Consider the following 19,700-nt stretch of genomic DNA (forward strand, 5'->3'; position numbering starts at 1 on the left):
AATAATTTCATTTTCTTGCAGACACTCTTTAACCACATGTGACCCACAAAACCCTTTGTTTTTTTGTCAACTTCTCAGAAAACTCTGTTAAAACCAAAGAAAAGATCTTTTTCTTTTGTCACTCACTCATCTTGTTGCTTCTATCTCTCACTAGACTCACTAGACTCCATAGCTAAAAGCTTCTACTACATCTATAGCTGTCTCCACGCGCTTATAATTACTTCCACAGTGGCAAATCCACCTTCTCTCCTCTCATGGCCACCACCGCATCAACCATCCTCCACCGTCCCTGACCACCACCACTCCTCTTCCTCTGCCGCCGTTGGAATCAGTACACCAGACTACATGCTAGGCCTAAGAAACGTCATCCTCTTACCACCACCGTCGCAGATTACTCACCCCTCGGTGGAAGCAGATCACAACAAGCCAAGGAACAGTAATGTTGAAGAAAAAGTGTGCAGAGACTGTGGAAACAGAGCTAAGAAAGAGTGTTTGTTCGAAAGGTGTAGAACTTGCTGCAAAAGCAGAGGATACAACTGTGCCACTCACGTGAAGAGCACGTGGATCCCTTCTTCTTCTTCTTCTCAGCATCATCACTCTTCTTCTTCCTCTTCCGACAGGTACAAAAAGAAGCTCAAAATCGATCCTTCCGACAAACCCAGTGTCTATACCGTTCCGACAACCACTTCTCGCCGTCAAGGTAATAAAAAAACTATAATAAAAAAAAAGTGAAACCTTTTTTTGATCGGTTGATGAAAAAGGTCAAAACTTTGTTTGTAGAGACGAGATTCAAAGAAGGGTTACCGGGAAAGATCGAAGCTCCGGCGGTTTTCAAACGGACGAGAGTAACAGCGATAAGCAACGAAGAACAATCAGAGATCGGCTATCAAGCGACAGTAACCATAAACGGTCATGTCTTCAGAGGCTTTCTTCATTACTATGGTGTTGATCACAACAAAGCGTTTCCATGTCTTTCTAAAAAGTAGGATCTAATGTTACTAGACTAGAGAGTCTGCTCTGTTTCGAACGTTACACATTGTCTTTTATTATTATTAGTATTACTAGATGATGTTATTGTGTTAGTATGTGAGGTTGTTACCGGGGTCAACACCAAACTGACGATTATAGTAACGAACCCTAGCTTCAACGGTGGCTCTGTTGGCTCCATCACACTCCAAAGCACAGTTGATGGCGCGGATTGTTGCACCAAAGCCTTGAGGAAGAACGAGTTGGACTCTGTTGGTCCAGTACCGCCTTGTTGTGCGTTGAGGCCGTAGAAACAGATAGCTGTTCCTGCTGGCCCGTAGTTGAAGTTCCATGAAGCCGAAGTAGCCTTTGGTTGGAATGCATTCCTAGAATGCATGGATATTATGTTGTTGCAGTAAGGATCCATCTATTTCTTCTATGTAGCAGAAATCTGAAACAAACCAAAAAGTATTATGTTTAAGCTGGTTGTACAAGAGTTTTAGCAAGTAGGTCAACTTGAAAATATATGTTTAAATCGGTAATAGAAGAGTTTTAGCTGGTAGATCAACTTGGACTGGTCGCTAAAACAGAATTGATGAATGATGTACCAAGAAGCACAAAGAAGAATTGATGAATGATAGTCCAAAACAATATAAACTAATATGATCTTTGATTACTTTAGAGAACATCCATATATGTAGCGCTGGGCATTCGGATTTTGGGTTATTCAAATTAGGATGTTTTGGAAACCATTTAAGGATCAGTATTTTTGGGATTGGATCAGTCCAGATCTTGTTAGGTTTGGATTAGTAATTTATCTTTTATGAAATGTGAAACAAAACCAAAACATATAATCTGGATTTGGTTCAGATTTAAACCCAAAACCTGACAAAATCCAATAACCTAAAATAAACCTTTAAAAACCAAAAAGCATTTGGGTATTTTGAGTAATTATTTATTCATAAATCATATTTTTAGATATGTAATATTCTGACATCCATTCAGTTATCAATTTGGTTTTGGTTTGGATTCAGTTTTTAAATTTAAAGAAATCATTCATACATTTTAAATATCAGTTTGATTTCGATTCTGCTTTTTTTTGGTTTCGGTTCCTAATCAGTTTTTAGATGTCGGATAATATGTTCACCTTTACAAGTATGTATTATAATAAAATACATATAAAATGAAGCATTGAGATATGCTTATGTCCAGTTGCATGTGTGACATGAGCAGAGAAGGAAGCGATCTCGCGCCTAGAATCTGTAAAATTAAACTATTATGATTTATATGATGATATCTACCCAAAGTACAAATCTAGATTTATGTTGTTTTAGAGAAGAAGAAAGGAACACTAACTTTTAATTCATGTTTAATGAAGTGATGTTCAAAAAGGCAATAGGTGCTAAACGGATGGTGATTTGGCGTCTAGAACGATTAAGCGGATGTCTGAACTGAATTATTATTTTGTTGGTTTACCAACTATAAACTTAAAAATATATTAAATATATGTTACATTTTTATCTTAAATATCATTATTTACAATTGAGTATTGTAATTATATAGACGGTTTAAAAAATAACCGCCATGGTCTTATAAAGCCTAGCACTTAAGTGCCAGCATAGGCAGCCGCCTAAATTGCTTTCTTGAACACTAATGAGTATAAAATGAAATCAATTCATCAATTGATTTTTTCCTCTCTTTGATCTTTTAGTTCAATGATTCCTTTTAATGGAGAATGAATTCAAGTTCTTAACACAATCTATTTATGTTATGTTGTAGTTATTTATGTGTTTTTCATAAATCTCACTTTACATGGAGTGTCTCTTTATATATTGACTAAGAGACACAATTAAAAGACACATCCAAGACACACCACTTAATAACTACCATCACACAGGTGTCTTTGCATATATTATATAGAACTCTTCATAATATATATGATTTAATATTGGGTGAGAAAGGAGGATTATCGATACACCCGATATCTAATGACTTTAATCGAAACCGATATCACGTACTTCGTCTTTAATATTAAATCCATAACTTTAATGTAAACTTGAATTTTATAATTAAGCCGAAAGACACATAGGTTATATAAGAATATAAAATATTTTTACATTCTCCCACTTGACCTTTTGTGTCGTCTTAATGGTTTAATAACTCTACAATGCATTCTTTTATATCAAGTTCACTTGATCTTTACTAAAACTAAAAATGATTGAATCATGGCGGTTTTATGTCATTTAACCGGCATAATCTCTTCAATGTATGACAAAATATTCTAATTTTATATCTTTTTTTTTGTTCACCTAATTTTATATCTTCTTTACATGAGAAGAATGTTTATTCTAAAAACTTTACCATATGTTATCTTTGAACCATAAATATATATGTACACATACTTTAATGATAACATCCTACTATATATATTAAATGAGAAGTTACTTAAGTGACATTTGCTTACAATCATTGGTTGAAGTCTTAAGAAATTATCATAGTTTGATTGGTTAATGATTTTAAATTTTTATTTATTTTAGATAAATATTAAATAAAAGATAACTCTATGTCCAACTCATATCACTTACCAAATAATCTTATAATATTACAAAAAAAAATTATGATAAATAATTGTGTAAATTATAGAAAGAGTAATAATGTTTGATCAACTTTTTATATTTATAAACTACATATAAAATAATGAACAAAAACCAATTATATAAATTGATATAATAACTTTATGTTCTTATATAAGAAATTATATTCATATATAAAATATTATAATTACTATTAATGTATTATAAAGTCCATACAAGGTTTATAAATCATATATAAAAAACATTTATAAAACTATTTATCTTGGCTTATCATAAATTTTAAATTATAATAAAAGGTTGTAAGTCATTTATAAAAAAAGGTTTACAGTTCATTACATATAAGATGGTAAAAAGATGAAAATATTTTTTAAGGTCTATGAATCTATTTATAGTACTAACTATAGTAATGAAGGTCGGAGAAGAGACACCAAAAAAGAAAATTCTTAGTATCTCCACAACCATCGGCTTCATTGGACCCGTCACCACCAAACATATTTAGTTAGATCCGATTATGAAGAAAAGACAAACAAATAACTAAAAAGTAAGGGTGGAAGGCCGGTACCGGTGCTAGAAAAACCATCGACCAACTCAGATCTAGATTTGAAAAAGGTGGCTGCTGGAGAGAATTGAGAGAGACTAGGGTTTTGACTATGAATTTTGGATTTTTTTTCTTCTCACTTAGAGGCTCTTGACAAGCTTCTTTCTTTGCTTCAGTCAACTCCTCCAGTTGACCCTTTGTCATTTGAATTCTGTATTTTCCTCCTAAAGTAAGCTCTTCTTGGCATAACATATACCCACTCAATTCCAACTCATCATTGTTGCATGCAAGTGTGTTTAAATTGGGGGTTTTATTTGTTTCGCAGTTAATTGGTTGGGACTTGGTATTAAGCTGTATCCACAAGTCGTGTCTGTGTGTGTTGTTTGTTATCTTTAATTTAATTCAATCCTCGCATTAATGGGTTTTTAAGAATTATTTGAGAATTTCTGAAATATTTAACCGGCAAAAGAAAACAAAACCCTTGTTCGGAAACTCGCTAGGCGCTACGCGTGCGGTGCACACGGGCCTAGCGATTTATTAAAAACGCGGAATAAACACGGGGAGTACTCGGGGTAGAATTTTTTGTATTTTTTATGTATAATACTTTATATATACGTATAAAACATGTATTGGGATTCAAAATTTTTATATAAATACCCAATTCTATAAGATTGAAGGCTAAATACATGATAGATCACGATTTCAAGGTGAGTACGTTGCTGTTTTTATAATTTATTTCAGTCTTTAATGAATTATATACACATATTTAATTATATGTTACTTATATAGTTTTACATAACACGTGTTCAAGGTAAATAAATGGTGTTTTTCACTTTTTCTTTAATGGATGAGAAAGAACTATGCCATCATCTCCCTCCTCTTGAACGTCTCTCGAACAGATACTCTAGTTTCCCAATTTCACGATTGTTAAACATATTTCAATGATCTTCTGATGTTTTTTTACACGATATTTTGATCCATTCTCAACAAAAGTTACGATCTTCAACTTACAAATTAGAGAAAGTGAGTAATTATTCCACGGTAGATTCCACGGTTTCGTTAACTAATCGGCGATTTTCGTTAAACCACGTTTATGGCGGACAGAAATCGGTTTGCCGAATAATTGCACCGATCACCTCTAACTCGCCACGGTTCTCGGCCGAGTAATCGGTAACTCCGGCGAGTTTTAGAACAAGGAACAAAACACTCTGAAATGAATTTTCTTGGACTATCATAAGTCACATGTTATGCGACATTTTTTTTTGACCGTGAAAGATCATGTATGTGTGCTTCCTTTCTGTTTTTAATAGAATATGCAAGTAATAATATAAATGGCGCGCACCTTAGCTACTACGGAGAATGCATACATGATCTCTCACGCTCTCCACCTTTCTCCACGACGACTATAATCTCCCATGCTATAAACGCTTTGACGCAACAGTTGCAGAAACTTCAAATTGAAACCAAGAAACAGAAAGAAGCAAAAAAAAATGGCTATTCCTATAAGGTTTATAACTATAGCTCTCGTGATCCTCTCCTTGTCACTACTCTCCTCTTCTATTACAGCGACGGAGACGAAGCGGAGCGAGGCGGAAGTGCAACAGATGTACGAGAGGTGGCTTGTGGAGAATCGGAAGAACTATAACGCTCTTGGAGAGAAAGAGAGACGGTTCAACATCTTCAAAGACAACTTGAAGTTGATAGATGAGCACAACTCGGTCCCGGACCGGAGTAACGACCTCGGGTTGACCCGGTTTGCGGATCTGACGGATGATGAGTTTCGAGCAATTCACTTGAGGGGGAAGATGGAACGTCTGAGAAGCGATCCAGTGATAGGAGATAGGTACTTGTACAAAGAAGGAGACGTTTTGCCCGATGAAGTTGACTGGAGAGAGAAAGGTGCAGTTGTTCCCGTCAAAAATCAAGGAGACTGTGGTATAAATGGTTTTCAATATTTTTTTGCGTTATATTTTTTTATTGTGCATTTGCTATATATTGCGGTTGCGGTTGAAATAATAGGAGGTTGTTGGGCGTTCGCGGCGGCTGGAGCGGTGGAGGGTTTAAACAAGATCAAGACAGGGGAATTAATATCTTTGTCGGAACAAGAACTCTTGGATTGTGACAGAGGGGAAGATTCCGGAAACTTTGGATGTTTAGGAGGTAGCGCAGCCAACGCTTTTGAGTACATTATCGAAAACGGTGGTATTGTATCAGATGAAGTTTACCCTTATACTGAGAATGATACGGCCGCGTGCAAGGCCATTGAGGTTTGTATAACGACCATTTTGAAGTTTTGATTATGGTTTCAATTTGGTAACATTTATATATATATATATATATATCTTATTTTCATCATGCAGATGGTTACCACTCGGTATGTTACCATTGATAGTTATGAGGATGCTCCACATTACGATGAGATGTCTTTGAAGAAAGCTGTTGCTCATCAACCTATTAGTGTTATGATTGAAGCCGAAAGCATGAAACTCCACATATCTGTAATTCTCACACTTTTCACCAAAAAGCATGATTTCCCTTTAAACCCAATACTAAGTTGTGGTTTTTTTTTCTTTGTTACTATAGGGTGTGTTTACAGGACCATGTGATCATTGGTATGGAAACCACAATGTGGTAGTTGTGGGGTATGGAACAACAGAAAGAGGTGAAGACTACTGGATTATCCGTAACTCATGGGGAGCAAACTGGGGTGAAAGTGGATACATGAAGCTTCAACGTAACTTCCACAACTCAACTGGGAATTGTGGAGTCGCAATACGGCCTGTGTACCCACTCAAGTCCAACTCAGCATTTGGTTTGTTGTCTCCAAGTATGTTTAAATTCGGGGGTTTATTTGTTTTAATTGGTTGGGTCTTGCTGTGAGATATATAGACTTTGCCAAGCCGTGTGTTCCAAAAGCCGTGTCTTCCAAAAGCCGTGTGTTTGTGTTGTTTGTTGTCTTTAATTTAGTTCAATCCTCTCATCAAGGGGGTTTTGAGAATTATTTAAGGCTTTTATGTTTCAGAATTAATAAAATAAGAGAGACTTCTCTCCTTCATTGTGTTATTCGATAAATTTCATCAAAACAATAAACATATATATAGCTCATCAAGAGACTGATTAAGCTAAACCTAGCCAGTCGTTATGCTACACCAAAATAGATTTCGATCATAAGAACCAAAACAGCCTTCCTCCCTAATGGCTACGGCCCCCCAAGCGACTTTTGTTAAAGATTAAGCTCTTTAGTTTATGCATTCAAAAAGAAGAGTACAATGAAATCGATGCATGAATTGCACTGCGCCAAAGTACTATCAGAACTAAAAGTGATATTGAGAAGGGAGTGAGCTCAGCTCATCATGTCAGCAAAATAAAGCCCACGATCAACAATGAAGTCACTGTGTTCCTAACCATTGATAGACAGCTGAGAAACATCATTTCAGCAAGAAGGCAAAAGAAACCCTTCCATCAGCTCATGATAATGTGGTTGAGATAGGGAATCTTTCTAGTGTTACTTGTTAAACCTTTGTCCCATCTTGTTTTTTCTTCTTTTTTGCCAAGATGGTTCAGTGATTAGTTCTACTTTGTAAAACTCTATTCATATATGATATTACAGTTTAGCAAAAAAAAAAAAACAATGAAGTCACCAAGCTCAGTACTAACAATGAAGTTCACTTGATCTTTACTGAAACTAAAAATGATTGAATCATGGCGGTTTTATGTCATTTAACCGGCATAACCTCTTCAATATATGACAAACAAATTCTAATTTTATGTCTTCTTTTTTTTTTGTTCACCTAATTTTATATCTTCTTTACATGAGAAGAATACTTATTCTAAAAACTTTACCATATGTTATCTTTGAACCATAAATATATATGTACACATACTTTTGTGATAACAGCCTACTATATATTAAATTAGAAGTTACTTAAGTGACATTTGCTTACGATCATTGGTTAAAGTCTTAAGAAATTGTTATAGTTTGATTGGTTAATGATTTTAAATTTTTATTTATTTTAGTTAAATATTAAATAAAAGATAACTCTATATCCAACTAATATCACTTACCAAATAATCTTATTATATTACAAAAAAATTATGATAACTAATTTTGTAAGTTATAGAAAGAGTAATAATGTTTGATCAACTTTTTATATTTATAAACTACATAAAATAATGAACAAAAACCAATTATATAAATCTATATAATAACTTTATGTTCTTATATATGGTAACTAATTGTCAAAATCATAGAAAAAAATAATTATCTTTGATTAAAAAGTTTACATTTATAAACTATATAAAATGAAGAACAAAGCATCAATGTCATCTTCTCCCTTTGTACATCAACGAGAGTTTCAACTTCAATAAAAACATCTAGGCGGTGTCGTCGCCTTCTCCTACTAGTCATTACCATACAAAATGTTGTTTTGGCTGGAGTGCCCATATTAATACATCCTCACAGCCCAAAAAGATCATGTAGTCTATCCATAGGAACCAGGAATCGACGCATGAGAAATAATTACAGTGAATTAAATAAATTTAGAATGGATATGATACTAAATGTAAGATTAAACTAGTATAATTTCTATGATGTAATCTATCCCAACCAGGAATCGACGCATGAGAACTAATTACAGTGAATTAAATAAATTTAGAATGGCTATGATACTAAATGTAAGATTAAACTAGTATAATTTCTATGATGTAATCTATCCCAAGTACAAAATCTATATTTGGTTTAAGTCAACCCTAATATGTTTTCTTAGAGAAGAAAGAAACACTAACTTTTAATCTAAGCTTAACGAGAATGAAATATATTCATCAATTGATTTTCTCCTTCCTTTGAACTTTCACTTTGATAATTCGTCTTGATAGAAAAAGAATCCAAGTTATTAACACAATATCCCTATGTCATGTTGTAATCATTTATGTGGTATTTCATATATCTCACTTTACATGGAGTTGGAGTGTCCCTCTATATATTAACAAAAAGACACAATTAAGAGACAAAACCAGAGGCACCACTTATTAACTACCATCACTTAAGAACTACACTAGAAGCATCACCTAATAACTACCATCACTTACAGTGGCGGACCTAGGAATTTGTATTAGGTGTGTCAGACTTTGAATAAAATTAGAAAAAAATCTGTTATGAGAAGAAGTAATGAAAAGAATCACAAGGAAGATAACATTTTGGAGCCTCGAACCTAAGTTTTTGTGGTGTCAGATTTCTCCACTATAACCAAATTAGCCAGAGTAACTTACTTAACTTAGCCTACATTTTTACTTTTTATACTTTAACATGTGTCATCTGCAACACTTTTTTATCATGTGAGTCCGCCTCTGATCACTTAAGAACTACAATCACACATGTGTCTTTGCATATCTATATATATAAAGTAGACTTTTACCTCTTCTTGTTGTGACATGTGGAAAGAGGATTTGATGACATGTATCTTCATGTATTTTGTTTTTACATTTTAGATATTTCTTTTCTTATATATTACTATAATTTGGTCTAATACTTTGTAATTGTGAATTTTTATTCTTCGATTGGTCCCAAAATTTCTAATTGCTACCTTTAACCTCATTTCACACAAATGATTCTTAAATACAATTCATCATATCTAATTTTTCTCGCAAAACCCATCATCATATATAAACTTTGCTAATCTATTTTAATAATCAATAAAATCAAGATAAATAAAGAAATAAGCAAAATAATATAAATATATTTTAAATATTTAATTTATTCACAACTAAATATAACATCAAATTTACTATTTTATTATATTTTACTGTTTTCTATTATTTTATTTACAAATTATATATTTATTTTTCTATTAAAAATTGAAAAAAATAACCAAACTAAGAAGAAGAAACTAGAGCACGTTACATAATATAAACCTAAAACCTCTACAATCATAGAGAAAAGCAAAATGTCATAGTAATACTAACTCAATAAAGGTCCAGAGCTGAAAAGAGATCAAGAACGAAGATTAACTTACCTCAAATTATCATAGAGTGTTTTGGTCCTAAATAAACATATGTCAAAAAGGGTAGAAAGATAAAAATTGAGAGAAAGCAATCCCCCGCACACAAAGGAACATGACCAAACATCAACACAAAAAACCAAGAAAGCGGATCAGAGGACACTACAAGAAAACAGATGTTTAACGAGGGCCATTTTCCTCGTTAATTCCTCGTAAAAGGATGTTTACGAAGAATTAACGAGGAAAAGTGTTTCGTCGTTTATCGTCCGTCGTAACAAAACTTTCGTCGCCATTTCCTCGTAGATTAGCGAGTCTTCTATTTCCTCGTAAAGACGAAGTTAATATTTCGTCCTAAGTTCCTCGCCGCTTTTCCTCGTAAATCACTCGCGGGCTTTCCTCGTAGAAACCACGCAGAACACGCGTCGTTACTTACACGTAAGATCCTTGAAAATAAATCCTCGTAAATTCGATCTAACTTCCTTGAAAAGGTTTCCTCGTGAAGTCCACGTAGAGTCCTTGAAATATTTTCCTCGTAAAAACCTCGAAAGGCTTTCCTCGTAAATTCTTCGGAAATCTTTTCGTCTTAAATAACTCGTACAGTGCCAATTTTCGAACTAATAAAAATATTATTTGATAAATATAATAATTATTAATTTAATAAAATAAAAGTATTTAAATATTGGGTTTATAAATAAATTTTAAATAAAATTCAGAAGCAACAAAATATTTTATATATAATTAAGTTTTAGATTTTATAATACATAAACCGAAAAAAACTAAAAAAACTAAGGCTCGTTCATTGCCTCGTAGAATTCCTCGCTCCTCCTCGTAATATTCTCCTCGTTATGTGTGCCCGATGACTCGCCTGGAATGGGATTTTGTTGTTTCATGTTCCTCAACAAAGCTTCCCATTCCGGATTTGTGGACGCTATAACGTCGATGAGGGCCTCGAGTCCACTCACACGGCTTTTGGTCGCGCCCAGCTCGGAACGCAACTGAGTGACTTCTTCGGTCCGTCTCTGAGCATAAGACGATGTCGCTCTCGGGACATCATTGACGGAACCGATCCCCAACGTACGTCCTTTTTTCTTAGGGACAACCTTAAAAACAAAAAAATTATATTTGTTAGTTAAATTTAAAAGGTAAATTTAGTGAATTAATAATTAAAAAGATATAATGTTTAAAAATTTACCTCCTCGTAAATCGTATCCACTTCAGTTGTGGATAAGGTAACGGGTAATCCGTCGGCGGACTGCTGGGTCAGCTGAGTCTGGCGCTCCTCAACCCGAGCAATTACGTCGTTGTAGATTTGCTCGGACTTGCCATGTAAAAACTGGCCCACCTTGTTCTTGTGGGTCCGCTCGTAAAGTTCCGGACCAGTTGTCGATGCAAACATCTATCATCTCCGAAGGCAACCCAAGACTATAAACCAGTTTCTGAATCTCATAATAAGAATCAGCAGACACATTGTCTTCCGGCAAATACTCTTTAAACAAGTCTGCCCATTCATTCATGCAACTTTCAGGTAGATTGTGATCAGTTTTAATATTCATCATTCTAGCAGCCAACGACAATTTAGAGAGACCTTCTCTACAACCACTGTAAAGTGGTTGATTCGCCGCATTTAACATTTCATAAAACTTTTTTGCATCTATGTTAGGTTCTTCATCTTCATCATGAGCTACGAATGCATCAGTTACCATATCATGAACCCTATCAAAATCTACCATCTGCTCCTCCTGATGGTAACTATGTTCATTATGCAAATGATGAGCAACCGGTTCTTCCTGAAAATTGCTATTACTACTACTAGCTTCATTCTGATCATAATTATTATAACCTTCTCCATGTTGAAACCATATATAGTAATTTGGCGTGAAACCTCTATTTATTAAATGCTTCCAAACATTTTCACGATTTGCCAATTTTGAATTGTTGCATTTCCGACATGGACAGAACATCTTACCGCTTTCTAGGGCGAGCGGTGTGGAATCTGCTTGATGCATAAATGTCTCCAGTCCCGCAATGTATTCTTTCGTCACTCTCCCGTTAGCATCTCTATGCATATACATCCACCTCCGCAACTCGTAGACATTCCCGGAGCCTGACATTTTTTTCCTTTCACGTTTTTCTTTTTTTTTCTTGTTGGTGTGTTTAAAATGATGTTGAAACTTCCATATTTATAGAAAATTTTCGAATCTGGTAGTTGAAGTTTTGCGATGAATTTGCGAGGAATAGGTAGGTAGCCAAAAAAAACGTGCTTCAAAATTCCTCGTTAAGTTCACGTATATCATTTCCTCGTAAAGGTGACGTAATCTTACGTTGAGTTAACGAGGAAAGTATATTTCCTCTTTTCCTCGTAAAGATAATGCAAGCTTTACGTGGTCTTTACGAGGAAAGTGTATTTCCTCGTTAAGACCACGTAAAGTTACGTTGGTTTTACGACGAAATATTGTCTTCGTTATTTTACGAGGAAATAACGAGGTTTACTTCTTTCTTTGTAATTTCCTCGTAAAATCGTCGTAAAGTTACGAGGATTATATTTCCTCGTTAATTTTCCTCGCCAAAGTGCTGTTTTCTTGTAGTGGGAAGAATAATCATTGAACCAAAATTACCATGTAGTAGAAAGACACATGACTAAATCACCGAAGCACAACCACCAGCTAAAAGGTAAGAAGCACCTTATAAACTAAACAAACATAGACAAAGAAAACAGGGGAATCATAGAAACAACCTGAAAAAAGGAGAATGGAAGCCAATCACCGAGAAAAAAGAGCCCAAGCCTGAGATCAGAAACAATCTCCCAAGCCCACAGAGCGCACACGGAGGAAAATAACATCAAAGATGACTAAACTCTGACTCAACCAAAAGAATTGCAGTTCCTAGCCAAAATCTAAAGAAGAAGCGGAGTAGTTGACCTAAACAGCCTATAATGCTGTGAGAAACAGCTACACAACTGGGAACTCATAAAATCGTTTTAAACAAATATCAGATAATCTCACAGGAGAAAAAGGTGAGAAAGAACAAGAGCACTGAGTTGAGTCTCTTTTCGGTGATGGTGAGAAGTACCGCACATTGGAAAGGTAAACAAGACACATAGATGGTGACGACTCAAGGTCAAAATATGGAGAAAGGACAAAAAACATGTTAAAAGAATAATGCTCAAAAAATTGAAAATAAAATAAAATACAATTTTGACACTGAAACGGTTAATCGAGAATCAACAAATGTCAAAATGAAAAGTTGTTTAAATTCAATATGCTTTATACCATAGTCTCACTACTGAAAAAGGAATGAGGGTTATTAATACACCCAAGTTTTAATGGTTTTAATAGAAACTGATCCATCATCGTATCATCTTTAATATTAGAATTTATAACTTTGATATGAATTATTTGAACTTTATAATTAAGCTGAAAGATACATAGATCATATAAAATATAAAATATTCTTACAGAATCATCTGACTGATCCAATCCTACCGAACCGAGAGTATGACTCTAAGGCCTCAAGAAAAGATCATTGGTTGTAAAATCTATTTCCTGCGCAACTAGACTCGGCTTGACAGATGATTCCATTGAAGAAATATTGCGTAACTGTCTCAGCCACAGACACATCATTCACAGGAGGAGGAGCAAAACGAGGCCCTTGTTGACAACCTACACCACAGTAGTCTGAAGTGTTACCGCATAATCCATTCTGACTACAACATAGCTCTGGTGAACAATTTCAGTTTTGAGCCTTTGTTATATATATATATATACATTTTCTTTTTGCTAAATACTTTTTTGAGCCTTTGTTATGGTATAGAAAGCTTGTAGAACTAATAGGATGGTTACTATAGAAATATTGTAGAACATTTTGATTTTGTTGGGAGAAAGGAAGGAAAAAATAATATCATTATGCCTAAATATAGCCAGACGATTTGGGAGAAAGGTCACATTCTAGAACAGCTATCCAAAACATAATGAAGAAATTTTTAGGCCCAGTCCAAAGGAATAGAGCAAATATACCCAGACAACTAGACTAATGATCATTTTTTTCCTCGTAAAACGGTTATTTATTATTCAAGTTTGAGATAGATTAGAAAACCAGAGTCCAACAGAACAACCAATATAATACAGTTCTCTGTAAACAAATCTTGTTATCTTAGCTAATAAATCAGAATATATTTTTAGAATGATGAATAAAAACAATTGAGAATTCGGAGAATCTATTCTTCAGTCTTGACAATTCTTTCAGTTTATTGGAAAAGTTTGGTCATGTTCTTGGATCTTGAATCATCAAAATTAAATTCTTACAATTGGTGCCAAAACCCTGACACGTCGAAAGAAGTAGCATGCACTTCATTTCCCATGGAAGAGTCTCAAGTTCTGAATATAGTGGTAGTATTCTTCTGCGTTGGTTTTTTTCTCCTAAAAGTTGAAGTACTCCTCTAAAATTTTCCCATGCCTATCCGCAACCACTAAAGAGTGTGTCATGTGTCCATGATCCATCTATCATACATCTCTTAGCTGTTCAGGAGATTTTCACTCCACTGGTATTTCTTCATGTTACTATTAGCTTCATACCAACATTCTGATTCATCGTGTCTGACAATTTTCAATAGGTCCTTGCCTATCCCTCTGAATAACTTATCATTAATTACTTTCCAAATATACCATATTATCTAAGGGTATGAGTCTTTATCCATTTCAAGATATTCAAAATCATTCTTTCGACATAACAGATACTCCATATTTATGTATTGGCTTACGCTGGGGAACATCAATGGTGTGAGATAGGGTTGCTGCTATAAACCATGTTTGTAAAGCTGGCGGACATTTAAAGATGGTGTGGTTAATAGTTTCATGCTCTGCTCCACATTCAGGACAATGGTTATCGCATTGCATATGACGATGTGTTAAGTTATTTGTCACAACTAATTGTCCTGAGATTGTTTGCCATATAAAATGACAGATTTTCTGTGGAGTTTTAATCTTCTAAGTAAAAGTTTGTAATTTTGCAATATTAGATTTTGGAAGTGGTTCCATCGTTTTTCTGTTGAGAAAATTTGTTGCTACCCAGTGGCCATAGTTGACAGTATACATACCACTATTTGTATAACTCTTAACTCATTATGATGATGTCCTTGACTTATATAGCCAAAGATTGAATCAGTGGGATATTTTCTGAATTAATGTAATTTTCTAGTAGCTCAGAATTTATCTTTTTGGGCTAGCATGATCGGATGAACCGCATGTGCAAAAGGTCTAACCGGTCGTGCTGGTATCCTCGGTATGTAAAGTTCTTCTCAAATTTTGATTTTATTCGTTGAATACATCTTTTGTATGATTTCCAATAATATTATCCTAGTTACTCTTCGGGACAGAGTGGAAGAAGGGAGGATCTGAATTAGGTGAAGGAAGTATGACTGCCTTACAAATCGTCGAGATTACTGTCATTATACTTATTCATCCATACGGGGGATTGTCGATACCAGACTAATGATCATTATAAAAAAATGGAAGGCCATACAATATTTTACTAAAATCATTTTGATATATACACTTGTTATTTGATCATAGATTCAAACTGAATTCTATGATTTTTATAATTTTCATGATTTAAATTAAGTTATAATACTAGTTTTATGAATTCATGTGTGGATTATATACTCTACGATATAGCTTCGGTTAAAAAAACTACTAATTTCATTTCAAATAATTCTACATATAAAAATATGAAAACAAGTTTATATAAAATAACACTGAATTTTATAAAAAATGAAATATTATTTACAAATAAGATATCTCTAACAACACATTTTCGAAACATGATTAATCATTAAGTGAATAAAATGGGCAGATGTTGGATTTCAATCCTATTAAGTCCTATTAAAATATATGATTGAATAACACTTCTTAAGCATTTTAATAGGTGCAAAATATCTATACACTACAAGTAATTTTAGACTTTGCTAACTCATATGTTAAAGAAGTTATAGTTAGGGACACACCCCAAATAGAAATCTTCACATATTACAAATCTACCAAATAATATCAAACTTTCGTTGGTCTCGAGGATGTTTACATATCACATTCAACTCTAAGAAACAAACAACATTGGAAAATACTTTGCAAAATATAATTTTAAAATGAGAATGAATAATTGATGGACAGCACAATGACTATAGAGTGGAGAAAGAAGCCAATGCGAGATATAACCCACCACATGGTGATGACTAATGAGTGTTACGTAGTTTGATACATTTCATATTAAGCAACAAAACATAATGCATTAATGTCAGTCTTCTACCCTTCCTCACGTGATACCTTTGACCTTTCTTCATGAGTGAAAAAGATATCAAACTCATTTTCTCGGATCTCTTACGCAAGAATGCACCGCACATTCCAACGTATTTGGATAACTCCTTCTAAGAATCGTTTTAACCAAGTAAATGGATATATATATATGTCAAAAAAACCTACATGGATGTCAAAAAAAAAACTTCCTATATGAAAAAGTAGTAAAACGATCGAAGTCTCATAAATAATTTTGGATGCTTTCTGTTGATATCTCAAATTTAAAAGGACAAACATTGCACATATAAAATTTTGAACCAATCTGTTTATTCACTAATTAATTTTAAATCTAATATTATTTCAAAACTTTATTGTTTGTCTCAATTATATATAATGTCCCGAAAAATATATAATTGGTCACAAAAATGGACCAATAAAAGTTATCGTTTCGATTGAACGTGTTAAAATCTTTTATCAAAAAATTAAAAAGACAAACATTAATCACTACAAGAAAAAAGAGATATTGTTACGACTTTTTGAAACTGAAGTTTTTAGTCACATATTTGTGACATAACAGACACTGATTTATGACTAATCTTTTATGTCAGAAAACAGTAGCTATTTGGTCACAATATTGTGACAAGTTATGTCGTAACCAAATTATGTCACATTTAGCGACGTAAATATGACAAAAATAAATTAGACAAAAAATGTGACATAATTGTAACTATATTTATCGTTACCATAGCAACAACATATGTGACTAAATGCTATGTCTCCATTTATGACGATATATAAACTAAATGTTGGTGATCAATGCATTGAAAACGATAACAAATAAAAAATGTCGTAACTTTTAAAGCAAAATTATTTGGGTGATCTTGCAAGGTTTATTTATGTTGCTCCAGTTTTAACCATGGTTTATCCATTTTTCTTTTGTGGTTGAATACAAAACTTTAATTCTATGCACTAATCCCTAAATTTAAACCCTAAACTTAAACTTACATACAAAACAATTAATTTGATCTTTTAAAATTTAGAAATTAATTCTTAAACTTTAACTTCAAACATATATTTTAAAAATTTAAACATATATACTCCAAACACTTAATCTCAAATCATATAAGTTAAGTCCAAATCTCAAATATATACCCTAAACTATATCAAACCATATATCATAAACTTAAATTTCAAATATAATATTTTAAACTTAAACTCTAAATCTTCAATAGAAACTCAAAATTTATTCTCTTAAAATATTTAATCCCAAATTTTTAAACTCAAACTGTTAACCTTACATATACTCCAAACCATATACAGTGAAACCTCTATAAATTAATAATGTTGGGACTACACCAAAAATATAATTTTTTATTAATTTATAGAGATTATTAATTTATCGAGATAGTAATTGAACCAAAAACTCAATTTGGAACTATGAAATTATATTAATTAATAGAGATATTAATCTATCGATTATTAATTTAAAGAGGTTATACTGTATTTGTATATCTAAAGACATTAAGTTATATCACATACTTCAAACTATTTTAAAATATTTTCTAAATTTTAAACTTAAACCTCAAACTCCAAATCATATATCATAAATTCCATATCTAAATCTATTTTTCATTTCTAGAACTATATAACATGTACTCTAAATGAAGTAAACTTGTAATTTTAATTAAAAAAAAATTTTGATCGACAATAAAACTTATAATAAACATTAAAACTAAAGAAAAATTAGAAACCAAAAATTTCTCGCTGTTCAAAATGAAATTAGAAACAAGAATTCTAAAACAACTAAATAAAACTTATTGTCAGTTGAGAAAATAAAGTATAACAACCAAAAAAAATCCTATTGGCTGATTCGGAAGCACGGGGATCAAGCTTTTCACCGTCGGATGAGACTGGATCCGATGGACCAAAGCTGTTCCTTTTCTTCAGATATTCATACATAAGCTTTCTTCACTGCTGGCCTCAACATCTCCTCTCTTCTCTTTCGTTAGAAGATCTCTGCTCCATGTCTCTCCACCCTCGCAAAATCTCTGCCTTCATCTTTCTCCATCTTCTCTACCGCCTCAGTTAATGGTGGTCTATTATAAGTTTGACTTCCATCATCTCTCTTCTGCGTGGCATTGATTTTGGTGCATGCTGAATGAGTGGTCTCTCTGTCTTTTGATGAATCCTCTTCCTCCATTTGATATCACGCTCGCCGTCTCCCCACCACTCTACCACGGTTCAACATATCTCTCTCTGTCTCTGTCTTTGTCTCTCTCTTTGATCTGATATTTGTTTGTTTTTGGTAAAGGAAGGTGGAGGATGCAGAAGAAGCTTGATGGGGGAGGATGCAGAAGAAGCTTGATGGGGGAGGAGACATGACCAGCCGTGGTCGTAGTGGCTACTGTGTGGCGGAGGCAAGGCGAGGCAGGCATGGCCGCTTATTTTTTAGGGTTGATTTTTTTTTTATCATTTGGTTTAGTTTTTTTTTTATCATTTGGTTTAGTTATCTAAACCGAATTTTATTTTAAACCAATTTCATTTTGTAAACCGATTTATATTTATTTCGATTTATAGATAGTAACCAATTGAAACTGAGATGTTATTATTACTGTCGTACTTTGTGACTTTTAATTATGATAAACTAATAACATGATGAGTCTTAAAAAATACAGAATTTTTGTTACGCAATTATAGTAACGGATAAATATCATTTCTTTAGTCATTGATTATTATGTTTTGTGACTAATTTTTTGTTTATAATAGGCTACAAAATTAAGATATTAAATTAGTTATAAATAATGACGGTTTGGGACAATATATAATGTCAGTATTGGTGACGGTAAAAATACTATAATGTCGTCAATATTAGCGACATTTTGTGACAATAAATCCGTCACTACGAGTGACAGAGTTGTCACAGTAAACAGTCACAAATTAAGACTGTTTGAGACCATTTAATAAGTAAGAAATTGCTACAATTATGTTACTAATATATAACGTAACTATGTGTGACGATTTGTTACGAAAAATTTAGTCGCAAGAAATTGTGACATTTTTTTGTTACTCCAAAACATTTGTGACACACGTATTGCAACCATTAATAATTGGTAACAAAAACGTAACAATGATGATATTGTTACGAATTATTTCTTATTGTGATGGAAAATTTCGTCACAATATTCTCATTTTTTTGTAGTGAATATATAATAAATTTGGGTTAATCCACTTATCGCTGATTTATTTTCATTTGAAAATTTAGAAAACTTAACATTTTCAGACATTCTAAATGGTCATATATATGTATTTTGTAATGTTTAGA

The 19,700-nt window shown here is 33.2% G+C and overlaps 2 protein-coding genes, 1 long non-coding RNA gene and 1 pseudogene across 4 annotated transcripts; 3 read left to right on the top strand and 1 right to left on the bottom strand.

The window, feature by feature from the left end:
• The first annotated feature begins 4 nt into the window (after window positions 1-4).
• LOC108854231 (protein SHI RELATED SEQUENCE 6) lies at window positions 5-1,447 on the top strand. The gene is made up of 2 exons (XM_018627746.2): window positions 5-700; window positions 781-1,447. Exons 1-2 carry the CDS (start codon window positions 346-348, stop codon window positions 984-986), a joined length of 561 nt encoding a protein of 186 aa, XP_018483248.1. The 5' UTR covers window positions 5-345; the 3' UTR covers window positions 987-1,447.
• LOC108851211 (endochitinase EP3-like) lies at window positions 1,080-13,954 on the bottom strand (annotated as a pseudogene).
• Window positions 5,420-7,149, top strand: LOC108854230 (probable cysteine protease RDL3). Its single transcript, XM_018627744.2, has 4 exons — window positions 5,420-6,033; window positions 6,118-6,365; window positions 6,459-6,596; window positions 6,682-7,149. Exons 1-4 carry the CDS (start codon window positions 5,589-5,591, stop codon window positions 6,976-6,978), a joined length of 1,128 nt encoding a protein of 375 aa, XP_018483246.1. The 5' UTR covers window positions 5,420-5,588; the 3' UTR covers window positions 6,979-7,149.
• A 4,277-nt stretch (window positions 13,955-18,231) lies between the features above and the next one.
• Window positions 18,232-19,055, top strand: LOC130510923 (uncharacterized). 2 transcript variants are annotated; one of them, XR_008944702.1, is made up of 2 exons: window positions 18,232-18,617; window positions 18,690-19,055. It is a non-coding gene; the product is annotated as an uncharacterized LOC130510923 (long non-coding RNA). The 2 variants fall into 2 exon arrangements; XR_008944703.1 differs by having other exon boundaries at window positions 18,694-19,055.
• The last annotated feature ends 645 nt before the right edge of the window (window positions 19,056-19,700 follow it).

The sequence above is a fragment of the Raphanus sativus genome, chromosome 4, assembly GCF_000801105.2.
Source record: "Raphanus sativus cultivar WK10039 chromosome 4, ASM80110v3, whole genome shotgun sequence".
Lineage (NCBI taxonomy): Eukaryota > Viridiplantae > Streptophyta > Magnoliopsida > Brassicales > Brassicaceae > Raphanus > Raphanus sativus.